The sequence below is a fragment of the Leucoraja erinacea genome, chromosome 18 (genome assembly GCF_028641065.1).
Source record: "Leucoraja erinacea ecotype New England chromosome 18, Leri_hhj_1, whole genome shotgun sequence".
Lineage (NCBI taxonomy): Eukaryota > Metazoa > Chordata > Chondrichthyes > Rajiformes > Rajidae > Leucoraja > Leucoraja erinaceus.
In genome coordinates this window covers 13,153,762-13,176,447 of record NC_073394.1, presented here as the reverse complement: position 1 = coordinate 13,176,447, position 22,686 = coordinate 13,153,762, and the positions used below count along the sequence as shown (strand labels likewise).

At 39.2% G+C, this 22,686-nt stretch overlaps 1 protein-coding gene across 5 annotated transcripts in view; it reads left to right on the top strand.

Annotated features, from left to right (window-relative positions):
- Positions 1-22,686, top strand: part of alkbh3 (alkB homolog 3, alpha-ketoglutarate dependent dioxygenase) — a 35,888-nt gene extending 13,202 nt beyond the window's left edge. Inside the window, exons 3-8 of one of the 5 annotated variants that reach the window (XM_055649370.1) lie at positions 1,001-1,048; positions 2,360-2,463; positions 4,214-4,302; positions 4,416-4,625; positions 12,802-12,900; positions 22,243-22,683. In XM_055649370.1, the coding sequence (XP_055505345.1) occupies positions 1,001-1,048; positions 2,360-2,463; positions 4,214-4,302; positions 4,416-4,625; positions 12,802-12,900; positions 22,243-22,413 (721 nt within the window). In that variant the 3' untranslated portion in view covers positions 22,414-22,683. Of the gene's footprint in view, positions 1-1,000; positions 1,049-2,359; positions 2,464-4,213; positions 4,303-4,415; positions 4,626-12,801; positions 12,901-17,246; positions 17,969-22,242 lie in introns of those variants that run through there. The other 4 variants (XM_055649367.1, XM_055649366.1, XM_055649369.1 and 1 more) reach the window with 4 other exon arrangements.

Sequence of the window (22,686 nt, the reverse complement as noted above, 5' to 3'; positions counted from 1 at the left end):
ACGGCCTCTGGACTAACTCATGGCCTCAGGACTGACTCACTCATGGCCTCTGGACTGATTGACTGACTCACAGCTTGTGGACTCACTGACTGACTCACTTTCAATTTCATAGCATTTCAAGCAGAGTGCAGACCAGCAAATTCTATTTCATAGCATTTCAAGCAGAGCGTAGGCCAGCAAATTCAATTTCATAGCATTTCAAGCAGACCGCTAGCCAGCAGATTCAATTTCATAGCATTTCAAGCAGAGTGCAGGCCAGAAAATTCAATTTCAAAGCATTTCTAGCAGTGCAGGCCCGCAAATTCAATTTCATAACATTTCAAGTACATTACAGACTCACAGTTCAGTTGATTCACAGCTTAGAATGACAGTCGTGGACTCTCCCTCGCGACCTTCCAGAGTGACTGACTCACGTCCAGGGCTCCTGGGTTTTATAGTCCTGCCGCACCCTCGGAAGGGGCGTTACCTCCATGGTGGTGATTGACAGGCGAGAGGACCAATCGGCTGATCTCAAACACTTTTTTAAGATCACTCATTTTTTTAAACAGTCATAACTTTTTTATTTTTCATCGAATGGTAAAATCCTCAGGGCTGCCTCAGTGGGTCGGAGGAGGGCTGTGAGTAAGATGGCCAAAAATCATAGCGATATATGGTAGGTTTTTTTTCTAAAATCAATATACAGTGCAAACAGGAAATGGTCAAGATGAGACTTTTAGTTATATAGATAGATAGCATGGGATGTGATCACGTTCAGAAATTTATTTTCAGGTTTATTCTTTTTAGTAAAATTTAAAGTTTAATTAGTTTCATGCTGTTTTAGAATGTGTCGAATGGCAGTTCTTTTGAAAGCTCCATGTAACTTAGAGGGAGTGCAGCAAATGTTTAGTGGATTAATTTATGGGGCGTGAGAAGAGAATGAAGTTGTCGTGTTTAGTTTATAAAATTGTGAGATTATGCCTTAATTGTGAAATTATATCTTAATTTATTCTTTGTTCATAAGCAAAGAAGGTTTATATGAAATCAGCAGTGGGCCAACAGGTGTTTCCAGGTAGGAAATGAAGATTTTTCCACTGTTCTATGCATTAAACATAAAGGTAGAATAAAACATTTTGTTGATTTAATGAATTTGCTTATTTTGTGTCCAGGACAATGTAGTATAAGAAACATTTGGAACTTTTCATTGTAATACCGATTTATAACCTCAATTTTTAAGTTTCTGAACACAACCTTCCAAAAGGAGTCATTGCCCATTGTAAACTTTGGTGAGTTGTAGCTCAGGCACACAAAAGCCACTGTTATGCTGCCAATTTGGCAACACGATATTCATGCACACAAGTACACCAACTTTAATTGTCATGGGTTAAGGCAATAGTTATATTTTCTCCTGTATAGTTTCCAGTGATCAGTACCTACTTCTCCGTGTCATTATTTTCTGAAATTGTGCTTACGGGCAGATTATTTTTCCAAAACTGCCTTTTATTTGGGGCTTCACATAAAATTCTCCTCAATGTTTCTGGAGTTATATTATATTTTTCTTGATGAAGGCTCAATTTAGTATTTTACTCAAATTCATTTTTTGGAACAGGACATTGGTGAGTTGCTCAGCATTTGTTGCCCATCTCTAATTGCCTTTGAGGAAGAGGTGATTAGCCATTTTGGACAGGGTATTCATATAACATTAGGAAAGGAATTCCAGGAATTCCAGGATTTAGATCCAAAGATTCTGAAAGAATGTTTATCCCCTGAAATGGCCTAGCACGTGATCATCTTTTCAAGGGGCAATTATGGATGAGCAATGAGCCTTTCCAATGATGCCCGTCCCCCAAAATGAATAGATAGATAGATAGATGGATAGATGGATAGATAGATGATAGATGGATAGATGGATGGATGGATGGATGGATGGATAGGATGGATGGATAGATGGATAGATAGATAGATAGATAGATAGATAGATAGATAGATAGATAGATAGATAGATAGATAGATAGATACAAACAAAGATAGATAGATAGATAGATAGAAACAAACAAAGATAGATAGATAGGTAGATACATGGATAGATAGATAGATAGATAGATAGATAGATAGATAGATAGATAGATAGATAGATAGATAGATAGATAGATAGATAGATAGTTAAATACAAACAAAGATAGATAGATAGATACAAACAAAGATAGATAGGTAGATACATAGATAGATAGACAGATAGATAGATAGAAGAAAATGAAAACACTGCACCAAATGATATAAACATTTGAATGAACCTATCTCCAAATGTCTAGGCCTTGCAAGCCAGACAGGGGAAACATCAGTTGTATTTTCTCATTTTTACTTTCCTATTTTTTGTTTTCAGACTTCATCTGAAACCTGCTTTCATTGACCCAAAAGAAGCTGATTGGATGTTTGAACAATTGTACAGGGAAATACCTTGGCAGCAAAAATCTAACATTGGACCGGGTTGGTTTTATCTTAGAATATAATCTTAGTGTCTCAAATGTACAAAATATAGTGGTGTAGACACAAGGAACTGCATATGCTGGTTCACCAAAATTAAAATATGGAGATTTGTTTAGTTTCATTGGTTTCTTCCCCATGCAAGTGAAATGTGTCCACGATTTCAATAACACCAATTCTAAATCATTTACTTGAAGCTGTGAATGATGTGGGAATTTCACTTTTCACCACTTTGGTTTGCCATTGCAGAATTCACTACTCCCTATCATTAATGCAACATGGCATCTTAAATCTCCAGCCCCCTCACCATGCTATGCTACTTGATGTTCCCTGCTGAGATTCACTCAATGGCATTGATTGCTAATGATGCTTTCCTACCAAGCAACCTTGTGCATTCATGGAGAAGAATTCACTTTCATTGGTTGCTCATGTTCTTTTTCACCATATTTAATCATTTATTTCATTTGCAGGACTTCCTCTGCCTATTATAAAGAGTTATAATGAATTGTAGTGGGAACTGTCTGTGTTGGATCCCAAGATGAAGGGTGAATGAACTTTGTATGTGAGCACACCTTAATGCTTGTATCCAATGGCTCTGAGAAATGATATAAAAACATTCAACAAATCTGAATAATTTAAGTAACAGCTTGAAGAAGGGTCCTGACTCGAGATGCCACATCTCCATGTTCTCCAGAGATGCTGCCTGACCGGCTGAGTTACTCCAGCACTTTGTGTCTTCTTTTATAAACCAGCATCTGCATTCCTTGTTTCTGAATAATTTGCCATAGATTTAGAAAAAATAGAATGTGGCTGGCCCTAATTCCTTTCACTTTGTTTGATATTTCTCTATCCAAAATTATGAATGAGCAAAATAATGTCCAATTCTGTTAGGTACTTTTAAATTAATATGTTAAGACTGTTACTGGACAACATTGACATTAATAAGATCGGCCCAAAGCAGTTTTATGTCGTACAGTTAACTGGTGTGAACTTCCCTTTTATAAATATATGTTCTGATTTTTGTTTTGAAGCAGGGTTGTATTATACGATATAACAATGTTCCATGAAACAAGCTTAACATTGTGTACTGCTGTCATCATTCTCGATGTTCTTAGTGAATAATTTTAGTTGTTGCTGCATTTTAAAGAAAACACGCCATAATGTTCCTTTCAATGTAAAGCATAGGTGAACTATCCTAAAGAATGCAATGTTTTGAGAGAGTACTGCTGGATTGGTTGTTGGCATTACATGTATTTGAAAAGTGTCCCGATCCTGATGTTTTCAAACAACCGCAATATGCTATTTACTGGTATGCATGCTGTTTTGTTTAATATTTCAATATTACTTAAAGGGGCCTTAATTGAGTTTATGGCTGATATCAGGAGCCTTGTAATATCACTGTTTTGATTTTGCAGCTGAACTATAGCCTTTCCTCAGAAAACATCCATAACTCTTGCAATCTGTAATAGTTTGCTGTATAGGGAAGACCCGCAGATGCTGGTTTAAATCGAAGGAAGGCACAAAATACTGGACTATCTCCAGTAACAGTATATCAATCTCCAATAACAGTAGTTTGCTGTGTATTTGATTGAGAATTATTGCTGCTTTCCCCAATTAAGCTTTGCTTGATGTTATATATATATCCTTTTTTTTTAAGAGGTCAGAACAAATATATGGATTATTCATCCATATTATTCATGAATTATTAATTCAGAAGGACATGATTCTCATTTTCAACATTAAATCATTATAGATGGATCATACAAGGAACCAAGACTCACATCGTGGTATGGAGATCTCCCCTACACATACTCCAACTCAACAATGAAATCAAACCCTCATGTACGTTATTTCACCCTCATTAAAAAAACAAAAACAGTTTGTAATACTGTCTTTGAACATGTCAGAACATTTTTCATGTATGATTTTATAATAAGCTATTATGTTCCATTTAGTGGCATCCTCTGTTGTCTATGCTAAAGGATCTAATTGCGGAAGTAACTGGATACACCTTTAATTCTCTTCTTTGCAATCTGTACCGACATTGTAAGGACAGCATTGATTGGCACAGTGATGATGAGCCATCGTTGGGAAGAGACCCAGTTATTGCATCCCTCAGCTATGGAGAAACCAGGAACTTTGAAATGAGAAAAAAATTACCTCCAGTAAGTACACATTTAAACAAAAATAATTTGTTTTGCAGACACAATATGACATTAGAAGCAAAATGTTTTCTTAATATGTCTGTAGTAAAAGCACATATTTACCTTATAATATATAGTAATATATATATATATATATGAGAGAGAGAGAGAGAGAGAGAGAGAGAGAGAGAATATATAGTAATATATAGTTGATCCAACCGTTTTAAAGAAAAGTTGCTCCTGCTCACATAATGCAGAAACAAAGACTGGTCAAAAAAAATACAAATTAAAAAAATGTCATGAATGCAGAATAATAGTTAATAAAATAGGAAACATTTGATGTGTGATTTGTTTGCTTGGCAAATTCTCAGAAAATTAGGATTAATAATTGAACAGTGGACTATCACTATATTACAGAACCATACGTGTTACAGCTTAGCAATAATACTGATGTATATCCAGTGGCATTATTCAAAGTGAGTCAGAGGGTGTGGTTTACCTGTGAGTGAGTGATTTATTTGGGAATGCAAAAATAGTATAAAATGGTAAAAATTTGATAAGTTTGTGGCCAATTAGGTGGGTGGGGGCAAAGATGACGGCTCTTGGAGGAGAGTTGCAGCAGTAGGCAGGTCTTTGGCACAACAACTAGCTCTGTGCCTCCCAGGTGCAGGGATGTACATATATGTGTAGGAAGGAACTGCAGATGCTGGTTTAAACCGAAGATAAACAAAAAATGCTGGAGTAACTGAGCGGGACACGCAGCATGTGTGGAGAGAAGGAATGGGTTACATTTCGGGTCGAGACCATTCATATATATGTGTACACGTATACGTGTGTTTATGCTTTATGAATATAGCATATTCCTGCTTTATTAAAACAGTACCTCAAGGGTTGTAATCTCTGGATTACTCCCGGTCTCATGTGGTAAACATAGAAAATAGGTGCAGGAGTAGGCCATTCGGCCCTTCGAGCCTGCACCGCCATTCAATATGATCATGGCTGATCATCCAACTCAGTATCCTGTACCTACCTTCTCTCCATACCCCCTGATACCTTTAGCTACAAGGGCCACATCTAACTCCCTCTTAAATATAGCCAATGAACTGGCCTCAACTACCTTCTGTGGCAGAAAATTCCACAGATGCACCACTCTCTGTGTGAAAAATGTTTTTCTCATCTCGGTCCTAAAAGACTTCCCCCTTATCCTTAAACTGTGACCCCATGTTCTGGACTTCCCCAACATCGTGAACAATCTTCCTGCATCTAGCCTGTCCAATCCCTTAAGAATTTTGTAAGATCCCCCCTCAATCTTCTAAATTCTAGCGAGTACAAGTCGAGTCTATCCAGTCTTTCTTCATATGGGTCCTGACATCCCAGGAATCAGTCTGGTGAACAGTCAGGCTAGGAACAGGAGGACAGGGTAGATCAATGTATGAGAGTGATGAAGGTTATCCATGGATCAATTGGGAACCTGGGCAAAAGAATGGCGTATTAAATTTAACTCAAACAAGTGCAAAGTGATTCATTTTGATACGTTAAACCCGAGTAGGACTCTCTACAATAAATGACAAGGCCCGGTGGACGGTTGTAGGACAAAGAGGCCTAGTAGTTAAAGTACATAAATCCCTAAAAGTGGCAACACAGGTAGACAAGATAGTAAAGAAGACAAATGCCATGCTTGCCTTTATCAGATGAGACAATGAGTACAAGAGTTGGGATGTCATATTTCAGCTGCAAAGAACTTTGGTGAGAGTGGGCTTGGAATATTGTGTATACTTCTGGTTGTCATGCCATTGAGAGGATGCAGAAATGATTCACAACAATACTACCAGGACTGAAGAGCTTGATTTATAAGGATTTGTTAGTCTGGAATTGTTCACCCTGGAGTGAAGAATGTGGTGTGGTGATCACATAGAGGTTTATAAAATCATGAAGGGCATTGGGGGAAAGATTTAAAGGAGACTTAAAGGTCAATCCTTTTCCCCAAGGTAGGAGAGTCAAAAAATAGAAGATATGGGTTTAAGGTGAGAGGGGAAAGATTTAAAGGAGACTTGAGTGGCAAGTTTTTTTACACTCACAGGGAGGCAGGTACGTGAAATGAGCTGACAGAGTAAGTAGTAGTGATGGGTATATTTACAAAGTTCAAAAAACATTTGACAGGTCATTGATAGAAAAAGATAAGGGATGAGTTGGGCTGAGGGACCTGTTTCCATGCTGTACTACTGTGTACCTCTACGAGTCTAGGATTGAACAGCAGAACCTATTAGATATTTGAATTGGATATCATACAAATCCAATAAAAGTCACTGCTTCAGATTAAAAATGGGCCAAACGGGAGGGGGTGCTTTCGAGAAGTAAATGATACAAAGTAGAATAAAAGACATTTTTGTGTGCACTAATTCAAATTGCATCATGAATTAGATGAAGAAATCTTGTTCGGATTTTGCGGTATATTGCGAGAAATAATGGTATTCACCACTGATTTCCGAAAGCAAAGCTGCCCACAAAAATGGACTGAACTCTGTGGTTTTGAATTCCTTTCTCTGAGGTTAAATACAAATGAAATCTCTCTGGTCATTATGCGAGCTGAACAGTCAACAAAGTGATCCTTTCAGTTCACCTGACTTCCGTCATTCTATTGAAGGAAACTTGAGAGCATTGACGCCTATGCAGAGGGCTGATGTACTGAGGCTGATTTCTGGATATCCTCATTGCTATTCCTTGAATCGCAGTGTCAAGATGCAACCAGAGTGAACACTGAAAATGTCACCATCATTACACTGATTATGTTTAATTATAAGGGAAATTCAGGATTTAACTCACAAAATACTTTACACAAAAAGTGATTACTAGCTGCTATGGACTTTCAAAAGGTCATCGTAATCGATAGTTAGAATTCATAAAGAGATACCTGGGTCATATGGGAAAGCTACAAATGTCTTTGATAATAACTGGTTGACTCAATACTTTGAGGTTGATTACAGGACATCAAACATTGAGAGATTATCTGAGCTTTGTTTGCTGACAATCCCTAATTTCCAAGATTTTATTATTTTGATGTGATTAGAAAGGGTGCCCCATTAAGAGGGCCAATAAATTTCTCATGACACTAGTTCTATTTTTGGGAACCATTAAAATAAAATATCACATTTGGCTTTCCATGCTTTTCCTTCTCTTTCTTTCTCCTGTTATTGTTCTCTCATTTATCAATTCTTTATTAAAATTCCAAAGTTTGGGAGTGCTTTGCAATCAATCTCATTTTGATATTCCACATCATAACTCTTAAAGCTTTAATGCTAGAATCTCCAAAGTATGCTGTCACTGGATGGCCTGTTTATCAGAAACTCATCCTCTCCACAGAGCCATCTTTTTGGCATTTCTTTTGAAATTGATTTTTGTTAATTAACAATTGAAAATGCACTAAAAACAGGTTTGCTGCGTGAGCTGTTGTCCTTGCATTTATTAGTTATCTTTTGGATTGATCTCAAGGTGCATTTATCAAAAATTGAATTGATTCACATAATCTATATTTGCAGCCCATTTTGAAAATCTTAATAGATCAAAGCTTCAAACTTCTACATTCATGACAAAGGTGCTTTTAAAACAATAAATAAACATGTTGTTTGGTTTAAATAATTGTGGTAGTATTGGCTCTACTAGACATTGTGTGGGTGGCTCTGACAATACAGGGAAAATCTAACATGGTTCTGATGGTTCCCATAGCAACTGCTTAAATGCCAGTTTAAAATGTATGTACAGATATCTCTGAAAAGGCTCAAGAATTAAAAAAAATACAAGAATTTGTCGCATCCTGCGGTTAAATCAATTACACCTAATAATGCCTAAGATTTTAAGAATTGCAGCGTAGTGTCTGTTTAGTTTTGCAACACATAATTATAGACGTAAGGAATGATCAGAAGTTAGGGGTCCTTAAAATTTATATTCATAACATTGTGGTTTTACAAGGAACATAATATCCATCATTGTTAATTGAAGTTGTCTTATAAATTACATGATTTAAGTAACTACGAGCTGGGTTCAAATAAAAGGTCCATGCAGAATTCCTCCATTGGAAAGGAAATGGGAAGTTTGCAAGACTGGCTATTGTATAAGATTTCCTAAATTGAAGGGGCGGTCAAGGGAACTGCAAACATTTTTCAGACAAATCGCTGATGAAGCATACCCTTGTAATGAATTGACTCCTCTCTCCCGTGTAATCCAAAGTTAGTTATGGTTGTGAGCCGTGACATTTGAAGCTTGCTGAAAGTTTGACCTCCGTTGACTTTCGGGTGCACCTCGTGGCAGCGTTTTTCTGAGGGTGAAAGGAGAGGCAATAGTCACATTGCAGATCACAATACAAAATGTCAGGCTGGCTGTAATCAGGCTCATTATTTTTGATGCAAGGTTAAATTACAGAGATTCACTTGTCTCTCAGTTATTTGTTCAGGAATAAGTGTGTTTGTAACTGCAAAATCTTAATGTTGTTTAATGGCTGAATGTAAGGTATGTAGCTGTATCTTTTCTTACTCTCATATGACAGTGGATTGGTTGTTTCTCTCCCCTTCCCCCCTCTATCTCGCCTTCTCCTCCCCCTCCCTCTCCCTCTCTCTCCCCTCTCTCCCCCTCTCTCCCCCTCTCCACCCCTTCTCCACCCCTTCTCCTCCCCTCTCTCTCTCCCTTCTCTCTCCCTTCCGTCTCTCTCCCTCTCTCCCCCCCCCCCCCCCCTGTGCTCTCTAAAGGACTTACAGTACTCTGTGGCAGCCATTTACCTTCCTCTTCATCGCGCAGACAGTGCTCCTCCGCTGTCCCTGGCCCCCACCTTCGCGATGTGTTTGTGCGGTCGGTAGATGCAGCTCGCGGTTCTGTCGATCAAGCTCGCGGTTTCAACGCGGCCGGTCGATCCAGCTCGAGGCGTGCCAGGCGAGTGCCCTCGAGCTTGAAGTTCGAAGGCAATCTTCTGGACTCACGAATTAGGTCTCCCAAGTGGGACTGGCCCTTTAGCTTTTTTTTCTCAACGAGCTTTACCTTTGACTACCTTCGATTATCTTCGATTGCCTTTGACTACCTACGATAGCATTACGACCTACTACCACCTACCTCGACTAAACCTACGAGTAAAAAAACATAGATTTTTTCCATGACAACCTTTTTTTACTCGCAGGCATTTTTCACCTTGCAGAAAAAAACGCCACGACCTAACTGAGGCCTCGAATACGCGGGGACTACTCTCGAGCATGAAGGAGAGTTACAAAGACCTCCTAGGACCTCGTGTCGATCATGCTGCGAGTATGAGTCGAGGGCAAACTCTTCTAAACTCGCGAATTAGGTCGCCGCAGTGGGACAGGCCCTCAAATCATTTTCAGGGACCAGTCATACGAAAAATATTCAATTTAACCAGGTGGCATATTTCTAGTCATGTTTTAAGAAACAAATGCTGCAGTTCTTGGTGTTACACTACTATATCTCCAATGTAACTTCCCACCTCACAGGATCTCTGTTCATTAGCTTCACCCTCTGATGCTATACAGTGATGTAGGAATCCACTAGTATTGTACCCAATGTAATACAGTGATAGACATACCCAGCAGAATTATACCTTAATGTTATGTAGTGACATACCTTTGCCCAGCAATACAGTACTCCAGTATTGTACAGACCTACAGCCAGCAGTACTCTGCCCAACTTTCATACCGTAACAAGCTTATACTAACAAAATAAGGGAGAAACCAATGGATGTGGTGCATTTGGATTTTTGGTAGGCTTCCAATATGATCCCAGGTTGGAGGAGAGTCAGCAAGGTTAGAACATGCAGAACTGAGGTTGATATGCTAACATGGTTTGAGAATTGGTTGGCAGCAGAAAGCAAAAAGTGAGAATACATGGCTTTCATAGGTTTACAGGCATTGATCTAGTATCATTAATCAATACGGGCCTCCCTCTTCACAATATCAATAATTTATCTGGGCAAACTAAACACCATATTACCCAGTGTGGTGCTGATATGCAACTAGATGAGATTAGAGAGAGCAAAGTGAAAATGCAAAGAGGTTTCAAAGGATATAGACATCGTGAGTGAGTGGGTAAGAATAAGAAATATAATGTGGAGAAATCTAAAGTCATTCATTTTAGTTTTCTTTAGAAAGACAGTTTTGTTTTAAATGGCATTGGGTAGTGTTGATCGAAGGCACCTGTGTGTATCACTAAGCGCCAACATGCAGGCGAAACGAACAATTAAGAAGGCAAATAATGTTTGCATTGATTGTGCAAGGATTTGTGCAGGAGTATGGAAGTCTTGCTGCATTTGTATAAGGACTTACTGAGATCGCACGTGGAGTATTCTGGAGTTTTGATCTCCTTGCCATGGAACGGATGCTCTTGCCTAAGAAGGAGTCAGTAAAGGTTCACTGTATTGATGGTGAGCTTGCTGTAAGAGGACATGTTTCATAGACCAAGATTGTATTCTGTACAATTGTATTCTCTATACAATTGAATATAATTGCATTATCTCTAGTTTAAACGACTTCACAGATTGGATGCGGACAGAATGTTTTCCCTAGCTGAGGGGTCACATTAACAGAATGTTTAAGGCTCAGAAGAGGAGAAACTTGGAGCTAAAGCTTGCTACAAAAGTGTATTTTGTTTGATTAATTCTCCAATATTGATTTTACTATGTAGGATGGTTTTGTAATAAGTGGCAACAATAAACTGGACATTATGACAAGTATTAAAATGCAATTTTGTTTTATTAGGATGTCAAAATGTAAGTTATATAAAAATAAATTAAGAAATTGAAGTTCAGAAATTCATTATCTGCAGTTCATACAGCTGTTGTTATTTTTTAACGGAATCTTTTCCATCATTAACAACATGTGTTTGGAGTTGATGCACTTATTTTAAATACATGGATGTCTGTTAAGATTGTACATTTAATGTTATTTCTTACAAAAATGTCCTACCAAAGCTTTAATCGACAATCAATCATCTTATGATCTGCACTCTTCATATTTCCTTGTCAGGTCGATGAAATTATGGTAGGAAAAAAAAAAGTTTAGTAATGATACATTTCATTGCAATGTTTCCAGAATATCTCACATTGAACAGATGGCCCAAAATATTAAACAATAAGCCCTTTTCATGAAGGAAATCAGGGTAGATCCGTAACAAATTTCATAGGTATTTAACTATGAGCCGGGGGGTGGGTGTAGATTCATGGACAGATCGTACCATCGATATTACTTGGTTCTGAATTCTCCAAAACTTTTCAAAGAATAACATTGTTAGACTCCATGTCTCGAGAATTTCATAGAAAATAGAATAGTACAGCACAGGAACAGGCCATCAGCACACAATGTCTGTGCCAAACATAATGTTGCCAAGTTAATCTGCTCTGACTGCATGTGATTTATGTCCCGTCCCCCCCCGTCCCCTCCATATCCATGTTCCTATTTAAAAGCCTCTTAAATGCCACTATCCACTATCATATCTGCTTCCCCCGCTATTCCTGCAGCACATGCCAGGCATCAAATGCTCTCTGTGTAAAAAAATAAAATTGTCCTCCACACATCTACTTTAAAATATTTTAAATTTTACCTATCTAACAAAGCTATGCCCTCAAGTCTTTTACAATTCCACCCTGGGAAAGAGATTCTGACTTATCTATGCCTCTCATAATTGTATATACTTCTATCAAGTCTCCCCCTTAACCTCTGACACTCTAGAGAAAACAATCCAAGTTTGTCCAACCTCTCCTTGTCGCTAATACCCTCTAATCCAGGCAGCATCCTGGTAATCATCTGCACACTCTCCATAGCCTCCACGTCCTGTAATGGGACAACCAGAACTGCAATCAATACTCCACATGGGATTTAACCAAAGTTTTATAATGCTGCAACATGACCTCCTGACTAAAAATAAAAAATTGAAGATTAATTTCCTGAATACTGCTGTGGTTAATCCAGGGGGAAAATTATAGTGACTCAGGAAAATAAATATTTTCTCTATGTCATTTCTTTGCACATTTGAGTATTTCACGTATTAAAAAATGATATTTGAGATAAAGAACTGTTTGACTAGGGTATGATGAAGTCTCGAGGTAACCCGAACTGATGACCTATCACACTCAAATGTCCTTTGAAAATATCAGGAATAATTACAAGATTCTTAAATTGTTTCATCGTCTTTCTATTGCTTCATCCAGGAAGAGAAAGGTGATTATACCTATGCCGAAAGAATTCGTATCCCGTTAAACCATGGGTGTCTGTTGGTAATGGAAGGGAAGACCCAGATGGATTGGCAGGTGAGGTCCTCTAAGTCCAACAGCAGATATTGCAGTGCAGGATATTTCTTAAATACATATTCTTTCTTTATCTTGACTCAAATCAATTCCCTCCACTCAAAGACAAATATATTTCATAGTTTCACTTTTATCTGAAGAGAAGGGCAAATGGTTGTTAGTAGAGACAAATAAAGAAAGAAGAAATTGTACATCCTAATGATCTCAGGATGCACAGATGAAATGAAATTTTAATTATAGGAATAGATACTTTTCTAAAAATAGGAAATATTATGCACATCTATTTTGTACATAGCCAATCTCATGTATGGTAAAGCCAAACATGACTGAGGAGGAATGAGCTTCCTGATTCAGCTTTATCGTGCCTGTATTCGCATTTTGCCATACACCAGCTTAACATTGTCATCAGCCTTAAAGGTCAATGACAGGTCATGTGCGACTCGTATAGAGAAAAACTGGATGAAGGAAAATGAGGAAAGAAAGGAACTGTAGATACTGGCTTACACAGTGCTGGAGTAACTCAGCGGCTCAGGCACCATCTCTGGAGAACATCTATAGGTGACTTCTCGGGTCAGGACATTTCTCCAGAATTCCTCCTGCTCCTCAGAACATGATTTGTTGCACTGCCTGCAAAGTACAATTACTAGCATGGAAGGAGGTTGGTTTAGCCCATGAAGGGTGTTCCAATTCTGCAGGAGTAATCCAACTTTTATCCACTTCCCTTTTGAATGCACAATTGAACATACCTCCACAGCCCCATCCCTGGCCGTCCATTTCACATTCTAACTTCTTGCTGCAGAAAGTGTTTCCACCTGTCACTTTGATTCTTTTGGAGGTGATCTTCAGTGCTCACCTCTGTAGGTGGGAACTGTTTGGCTCTGTTTAGACCCTTATGGTTTTAAATATATCAATCATAGACCCTCGCAACCTCATGAAGAACTTCACCCTCTTCCCACCCAACTTCTACAGTCTGTCCACATTTGAAATACAGCAAATCTTTCCATCATGTCCTCTATATCAGTTGTGAGCCCATTTTCATATTTAAACAACATCTTACTTTGCTGAGACTTTTGTACCTTGTACCTTGCCTATGTCATGGATGATTACAGGAATATTTAGTACCTAACCCTCTCCTTGTTTACTTGTCACATCCTCATCCATTTTACTTGTCACATCCTCAAAAAGTTCCAGAAGATTAGTCAAGCATGATTTTCCTTTCATAAATCCATGCTGACTTGGACTAATCCTTTTACTGCTATCCAAATGCCCCATTATTACCTCTTTAATAATTGACTCCAGCATCTTTCCCACCACCGGTCAGGCGAACTGGTCTGTAATTCCCCGTTTTCTCTCTCACTCCTTTCTTGAAAAGTGGGATAACATTAGCTATCCTCCAATCCACAGGAACTGATCCTGAATCTATTGAACATTGGAAAACAATCACCAATGCATCCACTATTTCCAGAGCCACCTCCCCGAGGACCCTGAGATGCAGACCATCAGGCCCAGGGGATTTATCATCATTCAGTCCCATTAGCCTACCCAATACTATTTCTCGCCTAATGAAAATTTATTTTAGTTCCTCTACCCCCTTAGATCCTCTGTCCTCCAGTACTTCTGGGAGATTGTTTGTGTCTTCCTTAGTAAAGACAGATGCGAAGTACCTGACATTTCTTTGTTCCCCATAATAATTTCATTGTAACTTTACCCACAGCTGGTAACGCATTCTGTTTTTCAACAACTAAATAATTATTTTTAGTTTGACTTAAAATGTAATTATCTTGTATGTGTTACTAAGACTTTATAAAACATTTTTTTTATTATTAGAGTTAACAGAAAATTACTCCCAATTCATTTAATCCTTACTAAAATGCATTGAAATGATGTTAAAATGTTTGATTAATATTATTGTTTTGAAGAACGACACAAGATGCTGGAGTAACTCAGTTTGTCAGGCAGCATCTTTGGAGAAAAGAAATGTGACTTTTCGGGTTGAGACCCTTCTTTGGACCCGAAACGTCACCTATTCCTTTTCTCCAGAAATGCTACCTGACCCGCTGAGTTACTCGGGCAGTTTGTGTCTATCTTCGGTGTGAACCAGCATCTGCAGTTCCTTCCTACACATTGTTTTGAAGGATATTTAAAGTCTAACAATATGCTCTCTCATAGCTGTTAGTTCTTATTCAATGGCTGACTGGAATGCAACATTTTCAAGGGAATGCGATTAAGTAAACAATTCAAACTACCCTGTGCAGTCTAGGCACAAATAAAGTAATATTAAATCTCCAACTCAATTATTCATCTTCACAGTGAAAAAAACCCCAATAACTTTCCTTTATATTCAGACTGCCAATTAATTGCAGTTAACCATTGTGATTAATGCATTCATTTTCTTCAGATTAGTATTTTAGTGTCAATCAAATGCATAAATTACACTGAGAATACCTTTAAAGTCCTTCAATAAAATTTGAGATTCAGCTTTTTGCACATGCGTGGTGTAGCAAGCGATGGCAGTGTGCAGTGACGCTGTATCTTTCGATAATGTGCTTCACAGATCCTGAGGGCAAATGCAAAGTGTCTCTCATTTGCTCTAGGGGCCCCACCAGATAAGGTGCTCTAAAAATCTGCATTCACAGTCTGCAGGGTAATGTACTGCGCTGATTAAAACTAAGATTAAACATACCAAATTGTCATACTAATCACAATTAATTTTTAATTGCATACCCGCCAAAATGTATACAACAATATTAACACAGGAAAGTAATCCAGTATGCTTCAGAGAGCACAATTAGACAACATTTGATTCAAGCCATTTAAGATACAACTAACTGTTGACTAAAAACCTGTTTTTGAAAAAGTAGGTTGTATTGTGGGTTATAAAGGAGGGGTGAGAGTCAGAGGTTTGGGGAAATTTCGGAAGTTGGGAGTGCAGTTCTGCAGAGAGAGTTTTAAATAAACCAGACTAGAATTAGAGAGAGAGAAAAATAAGAATGTAAGAAATAGAAGCAGGAAAAGGCTGAAGATAGACACAAAAAGCAAGAGTAACTCAGCAGGTTGGACAGCATCTCTGGAGATAAGTAATAGGTGATGTTTGGTGTCGAGATCCGAAACGTCACCTATTCCTTTTCTCTAGAGTTGTTGTTTGACCCGCTGAGTTACTTCAGCTTTTTGTCTATCTTCATTTTAAACTAGCATCAGCAGTTTGTTTCTACATGGCAGGAATAGGCTGTTTGATTCCTCGTACCTGCCACGCCATTCAGTTAGATTGATCCTGACCCCAGGTGCTGTCTGCATGGAGTTTGCACGTTCTCCCTGAGACCATGTGGGTTTCTTCCAGGTGTTCTGGTTTCCTACCACATCCCAAAGACATGTAGGTTTGTAGGTTAATTGGCCTTTGTAAATTGTCACGAGTGTTGAGGGAGTGGATGGGAAAGAACTAGTGTGAACAGGTGATCGATGCTTGGTGTGGACTTGGTGGGCGGTTCCATTCTGTGTCTTTTAATCAATTTGGTGTCACTTTCCTGCCTGATCCAAATTGATTCTTTAATATCCAAAGATCTACAGATTTACCTAAAAATTGGAAGAAGCAAATAATTGAAGAGATGTGAGATTTTCTTGGTGGCTAGAGCTGATGAAAGTCAGGGAGCAGTTAAGTGATGCGCAATTAAAATGTAAGGGTTAGAATAAAGGCATTTTAGCTCACCTGAGGATTGTGTACACCAACCCCAAAGCTTTAGGAAAAAGGAAACCTTGAGGTGCTAAAGGCTGAGAAGAGAATTCCATAAGCAAACAGGTAGAGTATGATCAAGTTGAAACAATGGAAGAAGGCAGTCTTTGAGAGGAAGGTGAGAGAATGACGAGCAGATCGAGAACGTATAGGTTTAATAGAAAAGGTTAATGAATATAAATAGTAGTTTTTCAGTCAAGAGCCAAAGTGTAGGCATTTGAGAGTGCAATGGGCAATTATAAATAACTTGGGAGGGGAAGAGAGTATAAGGGTGAATATTTTGTCCAAGTGCTAAATGTAGAAAACATTGAGATGGAGAGGGATATGGGGAATGAGGTACATGCAGCTCCTGTAAGTAGTAATAGAAATGTTGTTATGACAGAGTGGGTAAGCCCAAGTGGATTTATTTGAAGGGAGAAGTTAATGGCAGAGGATGAGGGAATCATTGAAGGGGATTACTTGAATTAAGGTGAAAGTGAAATCAGAAAGGAGAAGAAAATTCCTTGGGAGGACTGAATAGTAATTCAAAAGTAAATAGAGGTGTTATTAGAAAAGAATATAGAAAATAAAGGATCTTAACAACAACTATTAATATTTGAATATATTTTACCATTATTTTCAGCATCGAGTGCCAAAAGAATACCATGATAGAAATCCACGAATAAATCTGACATTTAGAACAGTTTATCCCGAGGCAAGATAACGTGTGAAAATCTGCAGCAGAACTGTGTGAAAATAAATGAAAGAGATGTTGTCTGTTAATGTTTACAATTCTAAGATATTGAACTTATTTATTAAAGAAGAATTCTAGAAAGTTTCATTATTGCAAGTTTTGGAAAAATGTAGTTTGAATACTAAATTGGGAGCCAATTGGAAGTTATTTCTAAACTATGTAAACGCATTTTTAATTATTTGAAGAAAAAAAAATTCAAAATGTGATTGCATACTAATCTGGAAAGTTACAGAAAGAATTGTGTCAATGAGTGCTTGGATCCAATCAATATACACTGAAGGCTTAGATGTTTGAAAGTCAGTACAATTATTCATGTACTTTACTAATATCTCCCTCCAACTTAGCTTTAAAACATTTTTTTTAAATAAATAAATAATAAATGACCAAGCGTGAGAAAGGAATAATTTTGGTGTTAGAAAACAAACTGTTCATTGATTATTATTTGTAAAAATAGTTTCTTAAAAATTATGCACTATAAGTTTGAAAACGTGTTTAACTCTTGAGTTAATTGTCCAGGAAAGATTATAATGAAAGCATAGTCTTCAAATGAGATAGAATTAATGATACCAAGCAGCGCAATATGTACATGCTAAATAAATGGATTATGCTAATCCAAACTGTGATCTGACCTTTTACTACAGCTTGATGCAGTGAACATTTATTCATCATTTATTCTTCAATTACTTCCGTTTTCCAGGGCCCCACTCCCTCGTCTTTACTATGGATGTTCACTCACTCCATACCATCCCCCATCAGGAAGGTCTTAAAGTCCTCCGTTTCTTCCTCGACTGCAGAACCAGCTAATTTCCCACTACCAACACTCTCCTCTGTCCGGCAGTGCTTTTGCTTACTCGTAACAACATCTCCTTTAAGTCCTCCCACTTCTTCCAAATCCAAGGTGTAGCCATGGGTCCCAGCTATGCCTGCCTCTTTGTAGGGTACGCCAAACAATACCTGTTCCAGGCGTACACTGGCCCTATCCCCGAACTCTATCTCCGCTAAAGTAACAACTGCATCGGGACTACCTCCTGCACCCATGCAGAACTCAGACTTCATTAACTTCACTACTAATTGCCATCCTGCACTCAAATTCACCTGGACCATCTCCGACATCTCCCTACCGTTTCTTGATCTCACCATCTCCACCACAGCAGATAGACTATCGACTGACATCTATTACAAACCCATTGACTCCCACAGCTATCTAGACAATTCCTCCCACCCTGCCTCCTGCAAAGACGCTAACCCCTTCTCCCAATTCCTCCGTCTACGCCCAAGATGAGGTATTCCATACCAGATATCCTGAGATGTCCTCATACCTTAGCGAACAGGGGTTCCCCTCTTCCATCATCGATGAGGACCTCACAGCGGTCTCCGTGATATCCAGCAGCTCTGCTCTTGCTCCTCCTCCCCCCAGTTGTAACTAGAGTCCCCCTAGTCCTCACCTTTCACCCCATCAGCTGTTGCATGCAGCACATAATCCTCCAACATTTTTGCCACCTCCAATGGGATCCCACCACAGCCACATCTTCCCATCTCCATCGCTTTCCGCTTTCTGCAGAGACCGTTCCCTCCACAACTCCCTGGTTAACTCGTCCCTTCCCACCTAAACCACCCCCTCCCAAGGTACTTTCCTTTCAACCGCAGGAGGTGCAGCACCTGTCCCTAAACCTCACCCCCTCGAGTCCTTCCAAGGACCCCGACATCTGTTCAGGTGAGGCAGTGGTTCACTTGCACCTCCTCCAACCTCAGCTACTGTATCCACTGTTCCAGGTGTGGACTTCTGTATATCGGCGTGACCAAGCGCAGGCTCAGCGATCATTTCGCTGAACACCTTTCCTCAGTCTGCCTAAACCTACCTGATCTCCCAGTTGCTAAACATTTTAACTCCCCCTCCCATTCCCATACTGACCTTTCTGTCCTGGGCCTGCTCCACTGTCAGATTGAGGCCCAGCTCAAATTGGAAGAAAAGCGCCTCATATTTCGCTTGGGCAGTTTGCACCACAGCGGCATGAATATTGACCTCTAACTTCAAGTAACTTGCTTTTCCTCTCTCTCCAACCCTCCCCCTTCCTAGTTCTCTGACCAGACTGACTGTCCCCCGATAATATTTAATCTCTGTATACTTCGTTGTCACCGAGCTAACAATGATCTATTCTACATTTTCCTGGATTCCCATCCCCTTTGATGTCTCGTTTTCACAACTTGCCCTTCCTTATCTCTATGTCTCCCTCTCCCCTGTCTCTCAGTCGGAAGAAGGAAGAATATCTTCGGTGTAAACCAGCATCTGCAGTTCCTTCCTACACATTTATTCATCAGTATTCCAGAGAAATGTTCATCGTTGCAAGACCATTATTTCAAACAATGTTATTTGTTTCTATGCTATTTGCCAATCTAAACAAAGCATAGCTACATAGCTGAAGATAGTCACAAAATGCTGGAGTAACTCAGCGGGACAGGCAGCATCTCTGGATAGAAGGAATGGGTGATAACCATATAACCATATAACAATTACAGCACGGAAACAGGCCATCTCGGCCCTACAAGTCCGTGCCGATCAACTTTTTTCCCTTAGTCCCACCTGCCTGCACTCATACCATAACCCTCCATTCCCTTCTCATCCCTATGCCTATCCAATTTATTTTTAAATGATACCAATGAACCTGCCTCCACCACTTCCACTGGAAGCTCATTCCACACCGCTACCACTCTCTGAGTAAAGAAGTTCCCCCTCATGTTACCCCTAAACTTCTGTCCCTTAATTCTGAAGTCATGTCCTCTTGTTTGAATCTTCCCTATTCTCAAAGGGAAAAGCTTGTCCACATCAACTCTGTCTATCCCTCTCATCATTTTAAAGACCTCTATCAAGTCCCCCCTTAACCTTCTGCGCTCCAGAGAATAAAGACCTAACTTATTCAACCTATCTCTGTAACTTAGTTGTTGAAACCCAGGCAACATTCTAGTAAATCTTCTCTGTACTCTCTCTGTGATGTTTCGGTTCGACCTTTCTTCAGACCTTCGATGTAAACCAGCATCTGCAGTTCCTTCCCATGGCTACAAAACTCCCATATTTGGCAATAGATGGTTTTTTTTCAATATTGCGACTTAATAGACATTGTTGATAAAATTGAGTGTTCACGTTTAACTTTGATAACCATATAACCATATAACAATTACAGCACGGAAACAGGCCATCTCGACCCTTCTAGTCCGTGCCGAACACATAATCTCCCCTAGTCCCATATACCTGCGCTCAGACCATAACCCTCCATTTCCTTCCCATCCATATAACTATCCAATTTTAATCCAACTGATGCTTTGGATTTCTATAATGATTAGCATTGGAAAATGATTCACTTGTTCTGCATCCATATCAATGACACTAACCACCACGTTTCATTGCTGGAATATTGAGTATACAGCCCTGTTTTTCTTGTACTGTTGAAGTTTTGGGAATCAGAGTTATTGAATGCAGAATGGTTATAACAAGGAACCTTTGGGCCTCTTCCCTCACATGCCGCACGGATCAACACCTTGTTCCCTCTTGCTTCTGTTCTCTATCCGTGGTCATTTGCCTCCATCCTGCCCTGGGGCCATGATTCTGTCAGGTATTACCTTCCTTTCCCATTATCCACCTTCCCTCCAACATGATCCCTAATTGTGTGGCCACCGGCCTTTCTTCCCCCATAGCTGCATTCCTACTAACCGGAACCATCAATGTCCCAGATGGCACATCTCCCACAACGGGGAAAATGCAATCCTCACTCAATCATTGCTGAAATCAGTAGCAGTGCCCCACACCCAAAATGGTCAAAGCATTCCATTGCAACACTATCTGGCATAGCCTTTTGAATCATCTCGAATTTCTAATCAAGACACAAAGTTCTGGAGTAACTCAGCATATCTTGCAGCATCTGTGGAGGACATGAATAGCAACAATTTGGATTGGGATCCATCCTGACCAGATTTGGACTGGGGTCCATCTTGCCTACTCATGTCCTCCAGAGATGCTGCCTGACCTCCAGAGTTACTCCAGCGTTTTGTCTTTATTTGTAAACTAGCATCTGCAGTTCCTTGCACGTACAGAATTTCGAAGCAATTCTCTTTATCCCGTGCATAAACCCATCATTCAATACTTCGTGGATGGGCTGATAGAACATCCGATCATTAGAGGTGAGGTACGTCATTCAATCTCTTCTGCTCCCAGAATAACTACAGAGTCACCCATTAACATTTCCAATTGGTTCTTAGTGTTTCAAGGACCAAGGGTCTAGTTGTGGTAGCGGCTACAATTTCTTCCCATCGAATAATCTCACCTTGAAATGCAGTTTCTTATACTGGTGTTATCACTTACATCTGTCACATGTTATTTTTGATTCAGTATGTTGATTTTATCCATCTATTATTCTCAAGGTCATCTTCCTGAACAATCTGGTGTTCAGATTGGGTTAAGATTTGTAATTGGTTATGAACTGAATTAATAGCCTCATCCATGGCACTGTGGAAAGGAGCAGAGCTCTCGAAGAATAAAGAGGAATAGAAGTTCGGACGGTCAGAGCTAGTTATTTTCAAACCCTATCATTATGGACAGTTTCAAAATGAAAGTATTGTTATGTTGTGAACATCTTTTAAGATGCAGTGATCTACAGTGGAAATAGATGTCGGTAAATGTTCCCATTTGAAGACTGTTGAAGAATAACATTTGCCTTGGAAACAGACTAGAATCGTTTTCTTCCTCTGTAAAGCTATGCATAAAACTAGGCTTTAAATACCATCAAATTAAGATGCATTTTTATGATATAATGTGGTGATTCCACCCCTTTTATAGAAAATTTTGTATTTGATGGATTAGTGAAATTATAGTAATGTGATGCATTTGCAACAGGAAAAGGCAAAGTACCTATTTTGGCAGATTCAAGATCTCAGCAGGAGCATTGAAAACACTGATTCAGTGGAGAGACACATCATTATCAACAATTCCTCACAATTTGGCAACAGATTATTTGGCACGTTCTTTTCCAAGCTTGAAGCTTCTTGTAAATTTAATAAAAGATGAAGCTTACAAAGCACCTGTCACACCACCTGGATGCTTCAAAGACATTGAATTGGTGCATAACATGTTGCCAAAGCCCCAGTAATAACAACTGTCCAGTCACTCGAATTCTGGGGTGTTGAAGGAGTGAAAAATGATGCACAAGGTATCAAGAAAAAACCTACAGCTCTTTGTTCCAAAGTATCTTTGTTAAAGTTTCATTCAGGAGAGTGCAGTATTACTGCCAGCACCCCGCATCAGTTTTGCACCATGGTGCAATGCAATTGCCAAATCCAA